At 40.0% G+C, this 20,009-nt stretch overlaps 1 protein-coding gene across 1 annotated transcript; it reads left to right on the top strand.

Annotated features, from left to right (window-relative positions):
• Window positions 1-1,869: 1,869 nt before the first annotated feature.
• Window positions 1,870-19,488, top strand: b4galnt3b (beta-1,4-N-acetyl-galactosaminyl transferase 3b). Its single transcript, XM_062421107.1, has 20 exons — window positions 1,870-2,005; window positions 6,565-6,614; window positions 6,720-6,803; window positions 8,877-8,972; window positions 9,701-9,791; window positions 9,894-9,994; window positions 10,099-10,166; window positions 11,660-11,738; window positions 11,886-11,952; window positions 12,190-12,324; window positions 12,461-12,570; window positions 13,076-13,176; window positions 13,471-13,538; window positions 13,640-14,888; window positions 15,388-15,647; window positions 17,154-17,307; window positions 17,392-17,464; window positions 17,553-17,706; window positions 18,623-18,749; window positions 19,350-19,488. The coding sequence occupies exons 1-20, from the start codon at window positions 1,870-1,872 to the stop codon at window positions 19,459-19,461; spliced, it is 3,315 nt and encodes a 1,104-aa protein (XP_062277091.1). The 3' UTR covers window positions 19,462-19,488.
• The last annotated feature ends 521 nt before the right edge of the window (window positions 19,489-20,009 follow it).

Below are 20,009 nucleotides of genomic sequence, written 5' to 3'. Positions count from 1 at the left end.
TTGGGGTTTTAAACTGCAATTTGGTCAGTCAGAAATTCAATGACCATCCTAATTATTTTCTGTTATTCTAATAGATGATGAAAATGATTATTAATTGCACCCTCAAATAGCTTTGAATTGAATGGTCTCAGCATGTCAGCATATATATTTTCGGGGTGTTAAAATGCTCAAAATATGTTCTTTGTAATGTATTTTTCAGTCAAACTGCAGTATTTGACCCATCAATAGTCAGGCGGTCAGAGTCTTCTTTTCCCGAGGACGCAGAGGATCTGATCTGATCCTCCAGCTCTCTCACAGGGACACTGGTGTCAGTTTACGGATGTGATGTGATTATACAGGCCAGCACCACCTGTTCCCCACAGGTGGATGATAAAGCAAAACGGAGCTTTTAATTATTCATCTGCTACACTATTTTATTTTTGATTCTGTGCTAGATGTTTTGCTCGTTTTGAAAATCTTATCTTTATCTGGTTCCTTGCTTTCAGCTTCCTTTATGTGACTCAGTTTGATACATGAAGGCAGGTGTAGGAACAGCTCTCACCTGGGAGTCTTTTTATTTTAATTTTATTTTTTTTACATTTTTTTATCAGAGCAGCAGGAGCCACATCTTTTTGTTCTGTTTGCTTGCCTGACAATGGAAAAATAAACCACAGGAAAATGGATGTATAATGGCCATGCAAATAAGTAACAGCAATAAAGTGTTTTTGTTTCCGTTAAGTTACGAAATACTTCCTACACATATTCCTTTCATTTTTCTTGTCTTAATTTGTGCTGTGTAGCTGAACTGGGATTATTTAATTACCACAGCTGTTTTTATCTTAATATTATATATTATATTAATATCCAAACATCATTTTAATCACTCTTGCTAAACGATCCTATATGATAGACTTGTTGGATAAAGGTTAGTATGTTATATAATGAATGGAAACCGGTAATGTTGCCTGCTTGAATCCCTTTTAATTTTGTTTTATTTCTAAAACTGTAATTCAGACCCTTTCCACTCAATGTGGATGTTTTTCATTATACAAAGTGAAGAAGCCTTTATAGACATAATAATCTGTTCCTCAAAGGAGAGTGAATGATTAAATGTTATAACAATTCAAATTAACAGGTATCATGATTAAAGTGTAGCCGTTGATAAAACCCGGAAGCTCATGTCAAGTATCTGCAAATGTTGCTATTACCTGTTGCAGGTAAAGAGGTTGATGGGTGCTGCCCATCTACACTCCTCCCTCAGACGTCAAGCTTGTTGCAAGCTACACAGCACCGTTTCCGGTATCAGATTCAAAAATAATCCCACAAGTGACGCTTATTTTGAAACTTTTGCTCCAGTGTATCGCCATGAAAGGTATATACATGTCATGAGTGATATGAAGCAAGTTAAATGAATGTATTAAAGTTTCTATGAGCGCAGACGCATTGAATGTGTATTTAATCGGCGGTGTGACACGGTTATGCTTTAATTGTGAAGGCAGATTGCGGGTTTCCTCCGGTTCCCTCTGTGTGTCCCTCTGTTCATTAGTCGAGTGCAGTGAGGCTGATGTGCAGTCTCACTGCTTGCGCTGTTGTTTCACGAGCCGCTTCTCGTGCGCCACACCGGGACTTGGAGCGGAGGTCAGCGCGGTCACGGTGGAGGTTTTTTCGCGGGGATCATGAGAACCGCCATGGGCCGTGCGCACCGGGGATAACCGGGGCGCCCCGGGGTTAGTGTGCACCCACTGGTGCACTGAGCGGAGCAGCGGTGAGTGGCAGCCCGACGGAGGGACGGGTGCTGACGGTGCGTGGGGTCTGTCCCCTCCTGATGACAAAGCGGGTGACTCGACCGATGAATAACTCCTCGGGAGGAGGTTTAACCCGAGAGCCAAGATGATCGGGACTTTTTTCCCACTGAAGAAACTGCGGCGCAACGGGAGATATCTTCTTTTCGGGGCGATCCTGTTGGTCGGAGCGGCTGCAGTCTATCACGAGATGGTTGCTGCAAAAGCGTGGAGCGGTGGGACCAGTAAGTTTGCGGTGGCCAGTACAGACGATGTTACGACAGGTCCTGCTCAAGCCTTAAACTTTTGTAATAGCTATGCATCACTTGCGCTGCGCCGATTAAACAACCTGTAGTTGCTTGCAAGTGTAAATTACACAAAACCTCAATTGCAGAACCAGTAAAAATCAAAGTGTGCAGTTAAACAAAACAAACAAACAAAAAAAACAATAAGCAATGAGTGACCAGAAAAAGGAGAAACTGTGTCATCATGCGATAACTTCCTCCGGCTCGTCTGGTGTTAAGTCATGTCTAACACGTTATTAATGCTACACTGTGGTGTTAAAATGGGACTGTGCAAAGCTGTTTCCATTGTTTTGTCCACCTCATTCTTAAATGTGTAATTGCAGATTTTAATTTTAAACGTCTTAGAATAAAAGGCAGTGTATTGCACACACCACAGTACACTCTTGAAGATAGAAAATTACACAAAAAGTGGTATTCATTACAGGAATATTGTGTTGTACTGAATTACAACAACTTTAAAGGGTTTTTCTATTTTCTGGTCACTCAGTATATGTGAAATTAAGTAAATTTATTAAATAACATTTATGCCTTATGAGCCTTTGTATAAGCATTAACAGGGATATTAGTTTTACTGTTTCTCCTTTTTCCCTACTAATGAGGCTGGGTGAGCTTGCACAGGAAATATTAGCTGACAGCAGGTGAAACAACAGGTCGATTTAAAGAAATAGAGTGTGTTTAGAGAGGGGGTTAGGGAGGTCAGGAAGTCTGATCACACAGGTTTCCACACCGAAGGATGTCTTGTCTCACACTGGGTAACCAAACTTCCTCCCTCTTCGACCTTATTTACACCTCAGCCTGCCATCTGTTGCATTGCACTCACACCCAAGTTTAACATCAGGGTGTCACCACACTGGCATACATGGAGATGAGAACAGTGAAAATAGTCAGGTTGGTGTCTTCCCACTAGAGAGAAATCACAAAACACACACACACACACACACACACACACACACACACACACACACACACACACACACACACACACACACACACACACACACACACACACACACACTTTGAACAAAGCCAGGCGTGTAAACACATGCCTAAGACCTACATTACAGGGCTTGCCTATCTACACATTCCAGGGCTGTAGCCCCCTTGTCACAGTGGGACTTCTCTCCCAGGAAGTACTCTGCAAGCCCTCAAACAGATGATCTCAAAGAGCAGTGTGGAGATCTATATGTGTAATAAAACAATGGAAGGTGGGGTCTGACACATCAAAACATGCTGTCATTGCTGTTCAGGCTGTTTGTAGTGATCTAAATGTCAAAAGCAAGATTTATTTTTTTAAGCAGCAGACAAACTCAAACACTTTCATAATGTAATTTTTTGGAATATAGCAGACATTCTCATGCAAAACTAGTTGTCAAATTAGATGAATCCAGGTAACAGCAATTATTTCTGTTATTAAATTTCTCTCAGTATATTATAACCAATCACAGGAGGTCATGAAGATAAAAAGGAGGCAGTGTAAAGAGAGTTTTTGAAAGCTTTGAGGAAGTTAAGGTGTAGATTGCGAACAAAAGTGCTGCAACTCGATACTTAGAAATTGTCTCCAGTATTGCACTCATGTGGCCTCATTGGTGACAGTGATACACCTCCTCGGTAATTTCCAATGCTCATCAGCAGTTTAAATTACTAATGTCAGTCTTTTTAGTTTTAGTACTAAATGTGTATTTTTATAGTCATATTATCTTTTATAATATATTAATATATTAATATTATAATATTTTTCTTACTTAATGGCACCATTAAGGATTGCTTTCATTTACACATATACATGTACAATGACAATAAAGACTATTCTATTCTATTCAGTCACACATTAGCTTAGGCTATAAAGGCTGTGGTATGTGGCAGTGGTCCATGTAATCTTCTTGTCACTATAAAATTAATAAATCAATAAATAAGAGGGTGTAACAAGAAAATCTAAATGTATGGGTGTATACATTTAGACCGCCATAAGTAAGAAAAATATATTATAATATTAATATATTATAAAAGATAATATTGCTATAAAAAATACACATTTAGTACTAAAACTAAAAGGACTGACACCTATATATTAAAGTTTGTGAGGCCTTTTGAAAATGGAGGGATGCACTTCCAAAGTAGTGGACATAAGGATTAAAAAAACAGTTGTCATAAACATCCAAAATACAATTCACGATGGCCTTTTGAATAGTTACAGCAGGAGTTTTTCTCCTATTTCTTACTATTTCTTGCCCTGAAAACATGACACACAGATATGTAACCGGTTGCAGGGTTACATTATTAAATATCATGACATCTTTATATGCAGGCCTTGATTAAATTCTAGCCATCTATCTACACCTGATTATCAAATGTTACAATCAGTAGGTCAAAAATCCCCTCCTCGAAATAAATGCTGTATTTCAGATATAGAAGATCAGATACTGTGTGTAATCTACCGTGAAGCATTTTTCCTAAGTACTTCATCTGACTGCTTTGACACGTTTCTAACCAATCTCACAATCAGACTGTAGAAACGTTTTCATAGAAGAAGACCAGAAATGAAACCAGTGCAGTCGGAGAGTGGAAGGAGAGAAATGAGTCAGTGTTATAACTCTATAGAATATGGCCCCTTGTGGTATCTTAACATTAGGAATAGGACGTTTACAGTCTTTAAAAACCTTTTCAGCTTTGTGTGTCCAAGTAATAAACCTAGAAACAACAGGTGTCAATTGTTCTGCTTTCCTCCTGTGCAGCAGGACAGGAACACATTCATCACCTACCAGCAGCAGTCGAGAAACTGAATGATTAAGACTTGCAGTATGTGTTGCCACAGGAGCGCTTTTGAGCTTGGTTCTTCAGATATGGGTCTGTCAGGGATGGCTTGTTTTTCCCACATGTACGTCACATGGGCACTTAAGAACATAGATAACGTATGAAGTGCCTCAGTTAATAAATGTCCCAGTGGAGAAATTCCTGTGTGGGAAGGTGAATGTTGTGATTTACTGGACATGTCTGGCATATTTTTGAATTATCTTTTGTTGGGAAAGCCCAAATTTTCGTTTTTGTAGTTGACCTTTTCACCATCTTTTTTTTTTTTTTTTGCCGATTTTGTTCCTGTAGAAAACCTTTTGGTTTTTACGTTTGCTGATCAATGTATCACTTCCTCTATGCAGACTATTTTTGGCTTTCTATACTGTACATTACCTATAGCCTCTTCCCTGAAAATCTACATATAAGTGCACCAGGGTGTCAAGCTAAATTTCCAGCAGGAACATTGTTTTTTCAGCTGCCTCAGGAAAGGAGCTATGCTAAATCTGTGTCCAAAAAAAGACAAAAACATCACATTAATACAGTATGCCACTTGAAAAACATCCAGTCTCATTGTTATTCAGACGGGATTTGTGTGCCCTGCATGGAAGCTCAATACCAGCAAAGCTCTGCAGCAATTTTCTTTCTTTCAAATGAAAAAACATCTCAACAAACAAAGCACTGCCAGTCATTTTGTGTTTCTGTGTGACGACTGTGTGAAGAAAAAAAGCAAATGCATTCTCTCACTGGGATGAAAGAAATGGCAACAGCGGCAGAAGTGGAGTGCAGATGAAGATAAAAATACTCCTCTCTTGCTTTTCTTAACCACCAATCTAAAATTACGTGTGTTGTCAGAGTTGGCTGCGTGTGTGTGTGTGCTTGGAGATCTCCACCCTTGTGATAATGACAGACACCCGAGTCCACAACCACACTCCGCTCACTCACTGACACCACAAGCTCTGGAAAAAAAAGAAACACAGAGGTCTTTTAAAATACAGACTGCCCTATAATTTGAAACATGATGGAAGAGGTGAAGGAGTAACATTTATTCATCTCCTGTGATTTTCACCAACACAGGAGTGTCGTCGCTGCTCATTGAAGGCTGAGATGAGTTACATGAAGCGGACATAAGCATTGAATTGGAACAGGGAGTGGGTGGGACTCCATTGGGACACTGGGCTTCATTGTTCATGCAACATAACCCCACAAGAAATGGATGAAAAAGCGTCTTGTATAAAAAAAAGACCGGTAATCTGGTAACACCTATAGTGTGTGACCCACAATTGTGCATGTAAGATTTATGACATGGTGTGTCAACAGCCTAGTTGCAGGAGCGCTTATTTGGTTGTGGTTTGTGGCATACGCAGCAGAAGTGTGTCTGTGCTGTCTGAGATCCGGTTTAACTATTACAGGAGTTTTTTCTGCATATACGCGTGCTTTCCCCTTCTCCACACGCACCCTGGCAGCTGAATCCTTCACCTAACAACTGATTTTGCCAAACATCAGGAGTAATTCAAGCCACATACTAGTTTTGGATTAGCTTACATTCAAAATAAGTAGGAAGCCAGTGCAACAACAATAATAATAATAATAATAACCTGTTGCACCCCACAAATCTTTTTTTTTTTTTTCAGTAGAAATGATCATGTGACAGTGCTCACATTTGTCTGTCATCCCTGCCCTGCTCTGATTGTTTACAACCTCTTCCTCAGGTATGAATCCGGACGGCAGCAGCTGGGGGAGAGCCATGTCTGACGAAAGGGTAAGGACGGTGCACGGAAAAAGAGGTAGTTATAGAAAATATGATGGGGTGAAGGAAACCAAGCTAAAGACAGTGACTTTATTGTCTGTGTGTGTGTTTTTCCAGGTCAGAAGGGACCATCAAGTAGACTCCCTGGAGGATTCAGCTGTTTGGAGCTCCAGCTATATTCCACAAGCCTGGAAACCAGAGGTGTGTTTATGTGTGTGTGTCGGTGTCCAAGGTGCCCACATGTTTAAATACTCCATCTCACCTCTTTTGAACTCCGAATAACCTGCCCAATTCCCTCCCACTTTGGTGCATTTGCCTCTGTTTACAGTGTGTTTTCCAGGCGCAGAGTCTGTTTGAGCAGCTTCCATTGCTCTGTATTAGAGTCATCATGTTTCCACTATATTAAGCTGGGCTGGGCTGTGCTTCAGCCAGTTGCTTGCAACTCGTATTTCATGTTCAGTGGGAAGCTGTTGCTGTCTGTGTGTCTGTCATGATCGCATTGTAAATAGTCTGAGTGATCATATTTGTGTAGAGCATTAAAGGCCCAGTCTGTGATGTATGGTGTGTTCTTAGTCTTTTGTTGGATGTTGTTTACACTGTGAAAAAAAATGCTTCACAAACTGATGCACAAGGTGTTACACCCAAACAGGGTAGGGCAATATGGCAATTTGTCTAACGGATTTTGCACTGAAATATTCAGACAACTAATTATACCAAGATACTCTATGTATCATATGACAATAAAATAGTGGAAGAACATTTTATATGTGTATCACCCAAGCCTACACCGAAATATATTTGATGTGTTGTCAGAGAGTGTTGAAAGTATGTTTTTTTGTTTTGTTTTTTACATGAGAAATGCCTGTAAATGTTGAAGTAAAATACAGTTACATAATTTGAGAAGATTCTGAACAGTTTATGTTGGATCTGCTGGACAAATTCACTTTAAACAGAGCATGTGAATTTATACATTGCTTACAAACCAGAGCAATTACTGGATCTTTGAAGTATTATTGAAATCTCAGAACACGTTGACAGTATATGACTATAAAAGTTACATATTGTTAAAAAGCTAAATGTGCTCCCAGTCAAGTGGCCTTTGATCACTAGCAAGGAAAGCCCTTGTTTAAAGATTACGTGCAGCACAGATCCTGTGAACGTCTTGAGTCATTGTTTTCCGGACTTCCGTCTGAACCTGCAAGCTGGGTCACGCTAACATTTAACCAGCTATGCTGATGACAGCAGGGTTTGGCTTGACCACTCGTGAAATCTGACAAACTACTAGAGGGCCGGTAATATGAAGGCTTTGGCTCGAACCTGCAGTAGTCAACACACTCACTCACACATACACACAGCTCAGATAACATGGCTTGTTTTGCAAATGTTGTAGAGGTGTATATTTACAGGACATATGGGCCTCTACTGAAACTCGACTTCCTTTGAGTGTTCATGCATGCGTTCCAGTGCTTCCATCAGTCAATGGATTGGAAGCAGGGAAGAGAAATTTGACTACGGTTGTCATTGTCACCCAATTCCTGTGATTCTTTATCTATGTAAACATGACTCACCCACTTTGCATAAAAACATTGCTAAGCTCCAGCGGCATCCAGCTATAAGTATATTTTTGGTTTGATTTCCTTGAGATGTCTTCCTCCAGCCTAATTTAGTGTAAGTGAAGGTAGCTTTGATTTTGGTATTGCAACAAACTGGAAAATAACACTTAAAAATATCTACATACATTTTTGTTTCCAGACAGTGCCAAATTTACTCTCAATAATCTACAAAAAAATGTTGTCAACAGTTTTTAACTATTCTTTAGAGCTATTTCTTTGGTAAAAGTAATTCCAATGATGAAACCCTTCACAATCTGTCTGTCCAGAGTGATGGGTTTCTGTGAAGGTTTTTGTCATTTGATAATACAGTAAGGACTACTAGTGAACTAGTAAATTCCCTACATTGTATGTTTATCTCAAAACCTGGCCCCAAACTATCTGTATGTCTTGAGATGCTAGTAGAGATAAAGGTGAAAATCTGTTGTTTGATTTGGCTGAACTGACTGTTTATACAGGAAGGAAGTTGGACTACAGGAAATGGATAATAGTTGAGATCAGTAGCCCTGCCATTGTGTGTGAAGTTGTAGCTACGCAAGTCCGTGTTTATTGGTTTTAGTTGGCTAAGTACTGAGGCCAGATGGTTAATTGTCCCGCTGCTGACTGCAGCACAAACACTGATGCGTTACCAGCATCGTCATGACTCTCTCTTCTCTGCCTGCAGTATAAGGGACAGGCTAATCTGCATGTCTTTGAGGACTGGTGTGGCAGCTCTACAGTTGGTCTCCGCAAGAACTTGCACTACCCGCTCTACCCCCATGTGAGTCAAACCCCAGAAATTCATAACATATTTAATAAAGTATAAATACATAATTTTGGAGATTCACTTATTTGCGTACTTGCTGAGAATTATATGACAAGATTGATACTTCCATACTTCCATGTCTGTCTGTTTAAATATGGAGCTACAGCCAGCAGCTGTAGTGGTTTTGATCTTTTCATGTAATTCATTTCAAATGTCAAACTTTTACACTTACTCTTGTCGTTTGTATGTTATTCCAAAATGGAAATCTCCTTGTTATTTATTAGTCACTTGTAATTCACAAGTTAATATTTAGAAACCCAGGAAAGTACTCAGGATGTCAGCAGAAACTACTGATGTCCGTAATACTCATTTAAGAAATGATGCCGTATGTTCATTTGTGGTTATCTGATTAGGAGATGAACACTTTTCTTATCTTGGTTTTCACAAGAAGACAACTTTATCAAGATCAAACAATCACGTATAGCTGTTTAACAAATACATGTGTAGGAAAACATTTGTTCTGCTGACTGAAATGCAATTCTTATCTAATTTTATGTGGCAAAGACATTGCGGGACACGCTCTGACACGAGGAAAGGCACACGCATGCTCACAGTCATTTCCACTCAGAGGCACATTCTACATCCACATGCTAGATACTCATGTCCCTGGACAGAAGGTGTAGTTTCGCTTTGAGTAAACATCCTTGCTCAATGTCTCTGCTTCCATTTCCTTGCTTTTTCAGTCCAGGACTACAGTGCAGAAGCTGGCTGTGTCTCCTCAGTGGACCAACTATGGGCTCAGGATTTTTGGTTATCTACATCCTTACTCTGACGGTACAACGAGTACTTTGTCTTCTTTTCACTGTCTGATAACTCACTGATTATTTCTTTCTCAATCAATCTCTTTATCTCCTTTTTGTCTCTCTGGTTTCTCAGGAGAGTTTGTGTTTGCCTTGAGCTCTGATGACAACTCTGAATTCTGGCTCAGCACAGATGACTCTCCCCTAAACCTGCAGTTGATGGCCTGGGTCGGAAAGGTATGAATGTCTGTCATCTTCTTAAGAGGCAGAAGGCTTAGGGTAATTTCCTCATTATTGTCACTGTAGTATTTGTTTGCATGTTGGTTTTTCGTTTCTTATAGACAGGCACGGAATGGACAGCCCCAGGTGAATTTGAGAAGTATGCCAGTCAGACTTCTACACCGGTCAGGTGAGTTGACACCATACTAGACTCTTTTGTTAATCAATCGCTAAGATCATCAGGGCAAGTGGAAAAATTGTCCCCTTACCTGGCTGACAAAACGGTGTTGTTAAAGTTTAGTTTGAAAAAAAAAAAGTTTGATCAACTTTAATTAACAGTAGCATGTCCCACAGGCAACAAAAAAAATCACCCGGCAAATGTTATCAGATTCTGGTGCGCAGGTGGTCGAGTGGTTAAGCGGGCATGCCACGTACGCAGCGGACCCCGGTTTGAGTCCCGGCCGGCGGACCTTTGCTGCATGTCACACCCCCCTCTCTCCCGTTATTTCCTGTCTCTCTACTGTCAATAAAGGTGTCTATGCCGGAACAAAAACTTTAAAAAAAAAAAAAAAAAAAAACGTTATCAGATTCTCACCTTTTTCCAGCTGAGGCCTTTCCACTTTAAACCAGCACAGACAAAACAACGCAAACAGAAATCTCTCAATTGCAGTAACCGAAACTGTTGACCCCCATGCATTTAACTACACTTGAATATCATCACTACCATGCAGGGAGGGTCTTAATAGAAAGACACTGTTAAGTTACATTATAGGAAATATAGGACCAAATATTTGTAAGAGCTTAATCAACACTAGAAGCCAAAAGTCAAGATATCACAGTCTCTGCCATACTATTTATGAACACAGTGTTTCATATGTCTCTTGCAAGTCCCCTAACCATTTCTGTCTAAATATGTATTAACCCTTCTGGGAATCCAGTGCAGAATTGCTGATATAGTAAACTCTCTGCATTACTGTAACAACACATAACATGGAAACAATTACACCCCTGCTGTGAGCTACATTGTAACACTTTTGCTAGCATGATGGGAAGTTTTGTCACACAGTGTGGGTGTGGTTTATAGCATTTCGCAGGAAATTTTGTCTACTTCACATTTAAGACCAGTTTGATGAGTTGAGACTAGAGCAGACATGCAAACATTATTAATCAGGATCAATGTTAAGTTCATGTACATGTCCAGTGACATTGTTTGTACTCAGAGTTATAAGAATCTGAACATATTACCCTGAACCTATAAGAGTGTATGTGCTCACTTAAAGTGTCTTTTTCAAGATGTTGAAGGAGGTCACATCTATTTGAAAGAGAACTTTATATCTAGAAGTTATGATTCATTTATTTACAGTATAATGTATGCATTTTAACACACACTTGAACAGAAGGAGTGTGCAAGGAGTGTACTACATTTGTACAGTAAAAGTAAAGAAAATACAAATCAGGCAATACAAGGGTTAAGATTTAGGGGTTACATGTGTACAGTATGTGCTGTTTAATCAGCCTCAAGAGGCCCAAGAACAGCAGAAAGAGATCAGTGCACAGATTTTTGCAGCCAGCCAGAAACCGCTTGACCTCCAGATTCTGGGCTTGGACCTTTATGATTGTATTAAGGTTTGTTTGATATGAATATGATATAGTATCTAAATATGAACTTTTACTGTCTGACAGGCTTTCTGCGCAGAGGAGGTACTTTTTTGAGGTTATCCATAAGCAGAATGAGAGAGGGACTGACCATGTCGAGGTGGCAGTAAGTAATTATACTTAGCACAGTCATTACAAATGTCCTCTCCCTCTTTCCTTGTCCAACTCTTATATCAGGTCTGTGCTCATTTTATTTGCAATGTGAATACCCTTGCAAGAGACAAACAGCTCTTTGTGGGTTTTTTTCACACAGTGGCAGCTCCTGGACCAAGGCTTTAGGTTCATGGTTATTGAATCTAAGTACATCTCGCTCTATGTTAGTAAGTACATAAACCCTCACACATCATTCCTGCTGCTTGAAAAAACATTACTCAGTGAATTTTGTATTAGAGTGCAGAGCAGGGTAAATCTCCATCACACAGCGTCTCAAAATTCAAAGCTGTGTCTGCCTTTATTATTCTGCAAGGATGCTCAAAACTGTATATCAAGTCTGTGGTTTTGTTACACAATGAGTGCAGAGCGCTTGTCTTACTCCGATGCTTTGCTTTATCCCACAGATGAGTCTGCCTTTTTAATGAGTGATGTTGCCCACATACCACAGACAGCCGCCAGCCACCAACACAACCCTTCAAAACAGCACAACGCCGCAGCTGACATGCTGAGGGAAGACCCACGAGACACTCTGTACCAAGGTGAGAGATCTCTCCTGCTCTGTTTTTCCGCCACTGTTTCCAACCATCCCGGATGCAAGTATTGTGCAACCTATTTCCTCCCACTAAATGAACAAAGTAATCTCATCTCAAATCTTTGTGCTGTGTTTGTTCGTAGTGCCTTTGATAAACAGCAAGTTCCTACATGGTGTTCTACCAGACTGCTCGTACAAACCCAGCTATACAATCAAAGACTTTCCTCTGCTTCGCTACCAAGGACTTCAGTTTGTATGTATTTATATAATTCAATTTATTATTTGATATTTTTACCGCTTGATTTTCAGCTCATGTTCTTGAGAGCATAACATTCACACAAAAAAGGTAATGAATACAGTGTTGGATTTAAAGACCCATATTTTTGCAATTTACACAGAGAAAATATTTGTTTATTGTTTATGTTGCCCAGAGCAATAAGGGAAGCTTTTTCCATCTTTTATGGCCCTCTATTATTTTGTTCCTGAACTTGCTCCTGTTGTGCTGAGTTATTTAAGGAATCTAAATTGCGCCACCATACTTACAACTGAAAGAGCATTTAGTAAGGCGTCTGAATTCTTTCAGTTGATTGTGCAACCTTATTGTATAAGTCTCATTACTTGACTTTTTAATGATCCAAAGTACCTTCATACACATACTTATACAGCATGGAACCCTTATAGCATATAAACCTAATTGAACTCATTATTCATTGCTCATGTTCTCATAGGTTAAACAGAATTTCATTTTATCTCCCCAGGTCCACATGTCCTACATCTATCCCAATGACTACACCCGACTCACACACATGGAGACAGAGAACAGCTGCTTCTACCCTGAGAGCCCTTACTACATGAAGATGTGAGACCTCAGGCACTAAACATGACAAAGTATAGATCCATATGTAGTAAGATTTATTGTGACATTCTGTGCTAAGTGAAAATACACCTAGTAAGAAGCGTGGGTTTTACAGTGTAACCAACAGAGGGTGCTGTAACCCTCAATCTACTGAGAATCTTTTACACAGCAGAGGGTGAAAGTTTGTTTGGGTGGTGGGGGTCTCATCTGAAAACTGCAATTTGTGATCTTCAAGTAACACCAAGAAAATGTAAACTTTTTTATTTACCGTTAACCGTTTTATTGTGTTGTCTCCAGGTTCGGTTTCTCCAGATACATGAGACTAGACCGTTCTGATGCGCAGGAAAAAGGAAACGCAGCCAGAGGTACTTCCTAATTCTACTTTTCTTTTTTTTTTAAAGTCGAATATTTGTATTGTCAGTCCATTTTATTGTCCTTTTCTGTCTTTGCTTCTGGTGAATTTCAGATTTTGGTTTCCAGAGGCTGAAGTCAGTCCTAGATGAGGAATACGAGTTTGAAAATGAAGCCTATCCAAAAGAAAACAGAGCCAAGCCGGACCAGCAGTTAGATAATGCCCTTTTTCCAGACTACGGGGATGATTATGATGATTATGTTCTAAAACGCAAGCGCAAACTCTTCTCCTTAGTCATGCAAGAAACTAACAACTCCCTGAAGAACTCTTCTGACACAAATGTGCACATAGATAAGATGCTGAGGAGGCAAGGGAAAGACAACCTCCCACAGCCTCAACCACAGAAACCAGCTGAGCCTCTGCAGACAGTGCCAACACAAGCCTTAAAACATTACCTGAGTCTGAAACAGAACAGAACAGAGTTGAAATTTGAGGGCCCAGTTAAAAAAGTACAGCAGAAAAAACAAAAGGGAAAGCTAAAACAAGCAAAGAGGCAAAAGCTGAAATCTGTAGAGATAGCTGGACAGACTAATCCACCAATACTAGCAGACAGAGAGCTGCCCAGGGCAAAAGAACGACCTGTCATCCCATCAGAGCAGCTCAGTAATAAACAGCGTCACATCCAGCATCTTCGTAAAATGAACCATACCCAAATCCAGAGAATCAAAGATTCACAGCTTCAACCCATAGAGAGGGATGCTCCATTGCCTAAACCCACAGTGGCCAAGCAGTGGAGATATATAAACAGAGAAATGGAGCTCCAGCAAGCTGCCAGCAAACGTTTTACCACTCCCAAGGGAGACGTCAACCGCCCTTTAATTAGCCTGATGCAGAGGGTCACAGATACTAGAAAAAGCCTGAGAAAAAAAGAGATAGAGATGAACATGCCTCTACAGGAGGATGTAGAAAATAGCATCCACAGAGCTAAGATGGTCACTAGAGACAAGATGGTCAAAATGAAGGTAAAGTCAAATGACAAGAAGGACCAAGTGGGGGAGGAAGATGAGGTTTACAATAGGGCAGAGAGCAGGAGAGACACCAGAGAGGGTGAGAGAGACTCTCTATGGGGACCAGGAGGAGACTTTGAAGGTGCCGATGATGAAGATCTTACCCCTGCACCAGTGTTTGACCCTGAGGTGAACTGGAGCCAGACCTTCCAGGTTAACCACCTGGACCTCCAGGCGCAGCGCTCAGATTGGATCGACCTGCGCTGCAACGTCTCTGGAAATCTACTGCTCCAGTCCAGTGATGCGCTGCCGGTGGTCAACGCTTTCATGGACAAACTCAACGAAAAGCACCATGGGTAAGTGTGTGTGTATAGACCTGTGTACCTATGCATCACGTGAAATATGAGAAGCTTTTTGGGAGGAATCTGTCAGATTTCAGTGAGTTTAAGTTTTTTTCCCCCAAATTTTTTGTATTCTCTCTAAAAAAAAAAAAAAAACAGTAAACTCAGTGGTTCCCAGCTTTTTTGGCTCTTGACCCCTTAAAGGAACATTTACATCCAATCCTTCTAACAGGTCACATATATTTCTGTAAGTTGTGGTCCATTAAACCAAAGAGTGAGTTTCCCTTCTCAGACTAACCACTTTTAGAGGACAATGCAGTATATTACAAGAAAAAATGCAAAGAGTAGACAAAAGTCCCAAATTCTTTAAGTTTCTTGCGACCCCTAACATTTATCTTGAGTGTTTAGTGGTGCCCACACCCTAACTGAACAGTGAGTACTGGCATGTCATAGATTATATAATTGCTCTGTAAAGTATTGAACTGTGTGTTTTTGATCCTCTGTGTCTGTGCAGGCGGTTCACATTGGTGCGTGTGGTTAACGTGGAGAAGCGTGTGGACGGGATTCAGGGCAGCCGCTATTTTCTAGAGTTGGAGCTGAAAGATTTGAATGGCCATTTGCTGCGTGTGTCACAGTACATCTACGCTCTGATTCACCACAGCAGGCAACGCAGCAAAGACTTTGGTTTCCAGCAGCCAAAACCTCAGCAAGTGCTGTGTAAGCCGGTGGGCTTCCGCTGGAATCCTTTTGCCACCGTCCACTTCATAGTGCCGGGTACTGTGCATCTACCTTTAGTCATTATCAAATGTAGTATCAAAAAACTCAATCTTTATTTTACTGTGCTCCTTGTTTGCTGTTCTGAAAGACATTCATTATCAATCAACTCAGGTGTTAAAAGTAAAAGCAATTCAGATAGCAACCATGTAGGAACAGATTCTAAACAACATAAAATCAACTCAGTATGTCAGTATGTCCCTCTCAGACTCTTATTTCACGCTGTAGAAAGACATAATACCTCTTGCATGAGTGAACCGTAGCAGTCCGTCTCTGAAATTAGAAAGTCTTCCTGGGAAGTGAACAAAAAAATTAAATATTGAAGAGGAGGACTTACTGTTTAGCACAATATAATTGTATTACCGATGCTGAAATAATAGTGCGCAAAGCATATAACAGAGGTCTTTATTTACTCAAGTAATGAAAAATTGAAAGAATAAAATGGATTAAGTGATACTACTCATGTTATCGTCATCCTTTCTGAGATGATTTATAAGAGTCTAGAAAGTGAACATTTAAATGTATGTTCTACATGTAAATGATAATGCGGGATAGTTGCATCTGTGGAGTCCATTAATTCCTTATTATGGACACACATATACCATGATCACCTGCATAAAAAACAGAAACAAACTTTGCTATCAAAAGCTAAAGTTTTTCAAAAGCCATTATTCAGTGTCCCTGGGAACACCTGAGGATTTGACTAATACCTGCAACAGTCATTACCATCCCATATTGTTCCTATGCAATGGAAACGCTGTTCATTACTCCAGTACTTAGGAATAAAACCTTAGATACAACTTGGCAACGGGAGATATCTCTAGTCCGCTCAACCCATAGAACCCTTTGGCTGTGCTAACGTTATTCTAGCAAGATTCAATGTCAGTAACATTGTATACGGTTGACACATAGTAAATACAATTTGACAGTATGTTTAACAAAAAACTAGCTGTCAAGATTTTCACAAACAAATGATCGGCCCTGTTGTAATTAGATGTTAGCTTCTTAACGTGTTGCAATAAATTGTAAATGGAGGTTTTGACTTTGTCCCTGTTGCCATGGTAACTCATTTTAGTTTCACTGGAACCACTTAATAGGTGTTCATTATCAGGAATTAATGGACACCCTGCAGCCAGTCAGAATCGAGTATTCACCCAGACCATGGTATAATAATGTTTAAATGGTCCTTTTCTGGATTGTAGGACACTTGTATATTGTTTAGAATCCTTTCCTGTTTATTTAAAAAATAGTAATTCTAAATTTAATCAAGAAAAAGGCGCCTGCACAGTTTTTCTTGATTTTATCTTTGAAGCCAACACACCAGATGTAATATTGGCATATGCATACATTAGTTTAATTATTACTTGTTGTAACACTGTTGTTGTCAAAGTGAAATGTTAAGGTGTTCATGTATAGACAACACTATACCATGTGGTCCATGGACCATGAGTCCATGAATCTCCTAATGTGGAAATAAATAACTATTTGTTTGTATGTCTTCCTCAGTTAAAAACCAGGCTCGGTGGGTGCAGCAGCTGATTACTGATATGGAGGAAATATTCAGAACAACCAGAGACGATAACTTTAATCTCATCATCACAGACTTTGACAGCACTGACATGGACGTGAGGAAGGCTTTACAGAAATCCTCTCTCCCCAGGTATATGTGTATGTTTGTTTGCTAGCCTTTCACACTGAACACACATATATATATATATATAATTATACCCATGAAATTTTCCAGGTACCAGTATGTGAAGTTAAGTGGTAATTTCGAGCGCTCTGCTGGTCTGCAAGCAGGTATCAGCCTTATAAATGTGAGTCCTGCAACATCTCTCCACAAATATCAGTAGGTAGCAACAATATATCTCATGTACTTAATCTGTCCCTCTCGTTCCTCTTCAGGATAACCACAGCATTGTGTTTCTTTGTGACCTCCACATCCACTTCCCTCCTTCCATCATCGAAACTATCAGGAAGCACTGTGTGGAGGGATACATGGCTTTTGCTCCAATAGTTATGAGACTACACTGTGGGTCCACACCATTGGAGCCCAGAGGTAGGCACAGATTCACTCATTTTTAATCTTTACTTTCATGTGGCCATGATTAATGCGGACTGTTTCTTTTGTAGTTTTTGAATTTAAGGAGGAAAAAAACAGATGAAACTACTTTCTGTAACTGAAATAAGAAACTTAAATTGATGTTATGTTGTCAAAATGTCAGCTCTTCAGTTACTTCACATCATCAGAGTGTAGAAATGGGATTTTCATATGTCATTAAATCTAGATGAAATTCTTTTCTTAAATGAATGGATTTACATGGAGACTTATTTTATTACTTACTTTATTTTTATTTTTAAAGAACAGATCATATGTGATGAGACCAATTCCATACTTTACTCCAAAACATCCCAGTTTTAAATTATTAAATGTCACCAAGAAGATGTTAAAACTTGTGTAGTAGTGTGTGTAGAAACCCTGTGAGACTTACAGCAAATAGGGAGACCTTTAGTGTGTTCTTTACATCTTTAACTGCCTGCAGGTGTACACGTGTTGAGCAGTTTCCACACGTTTCTGCATCGGATGCCGACCCTTTTTTCCTTTGTATTACTACTCCTTTTTTTGGGAAGCCCGTGCAATACACGGAATACATGCCAATATGAGACTATTCAAGAGAAACTTCAAGATGTTTCATGTCTTCCTCTGTTGTTCTCGCTTGGACTTGTTGAAGCTCATTGCCTGCAGACAAACACCTTAAAATAATCTCTACTGGCTTCACCCGTGTTGTGACATCTATTCCTGCCAGGTTGTAACAAGTGGCAGATGATGGTTGATATTTTAGAAAAAGGCAGAGGTCACACATATATTGTGACTGGTGCGTATCAAAGCTAATTATTATAAAATGAAGAACAGGATAAGTGTGGATGAGAAGCGACATCAAATTTGAAGGAACATGTGACCATCTGTGTTGCAGGTTACTGGGAGGTGAATGGGTTTGGACTGCTGGGGATCTATAAGTCAGATCTGGACGCAGTAGGAGGAATGAACACAAAAGAATTCACAGACCGCTGGGGAGGAGAAGACTGGGAACTCCTCGACAGGTGTGTTCCTTGCTTCATGAATGTGAAACAGATGGACTCAAATTGCTTGTTGCAAAGAATTACTGGCCACTTTTTCCTTTCTTTTAATTTTATTAGAAAAATAGAAAAAGAAAACGGTTGGCTCCTTTTGTTGCTGTTCCCTGTTGTTCTTGGGGCATTTCGTATTCCTACAAATAACTTCCAAATTATAAACATAGATGATCTGACACAGTAAATACATCATATCTGTGCTGCTACAAGTTACAACTGCAGAATATTTTCAGCAATCTGTATGAGAAATATTTTACAGCCAGACCCTCAGAATCAAAGAGAAAGAGCCACTGTAGGAGGATAATGCGCAAAGAGGATAATGCGCATTTCTTCACCAACAGTAGTAAATGCATTTTGATTGAGAGACTTGTACTTAAGTGTAACAAGTTCTAGCACACTACTAAAGCTGCCAAAAAACTATTGGAAAACTTATTGAATTTGGCCTTACACAACTTTTGCCAGAATTCATTGAACATAACAGTGTGGGAGTATACTGTACTGGGTATTTATTTATTTTTCCCGTAAATCTAATGAAATGTGAGAAAAGCTCACCTCTGCTCTCTGCTCCAGGATCCTCCAGGGTGGACTGGAAGTGGAGAGGATCTACTTAAGGAACTTTTTCCACCACTATCACTCCAAACGCGGCATGTGGAACCGCCGCATATCACCCAGCCCCAGGTGACCGCGTGTCACCTGCCGCTGCACCGGTTGCCACAGCTACAACCACGGCAACCAGAGCACTAAGGCCGGAGCATAATTCCTGCTGCCTAATCGTAACTCCTGCTGATCGACAGAGAGGGTGACAGAGGATTGAATGCTGATATCAGTCTCACAAGCTCCATGAAACAGCAGCTTACAAGGCAGCAGTGAAGGTCTTTGCTTTGGAGATACTACTGAGTTTATTTCACTGGATGTGCTGTTGACTACTAAGAGGGTACTGGCTGATGAGTGCCATTGACTTGATATTATATATGAAGATACTGCTGTGCACCATGTTGCTGACTGAGACCATGATGATCTGCACTACCTGCTGCAATGAACTGACACACTCCACAGACAAAACTGGACTGTTAAACAACTCTCCAAAGACATAAACACACACAAGTGTCTTATATCGTTAAGATCACAAGTCTTGCACATTAGTCTTAACTGGAAAAAAAATGTCTTTGTTTTGTTTATGACTAAATTAAATACATGTATTTGTCTGTGGATTGTGTGTAATGTAAGCAC

The sequence above is a fragment of the Scomber scombrus genome, chromosome 6 (genome assembly GCF_963691925.1).
Source record: "Scomber scombrus chromosome 6, fScoSco1.1, whole genome shotgun sequence".
Taxonomy (NCBI): Eukaryota; Metazoa; Chordata; class Actinopteri; order Scombriformes; family Scombridae; genus Scomber; species Scomber scombrus.
The sequence above is the reverse complement of the archived record's forward strand: the minus strand, read 5'-3'. Positions and strand labels throughout refer to the sequence as shown.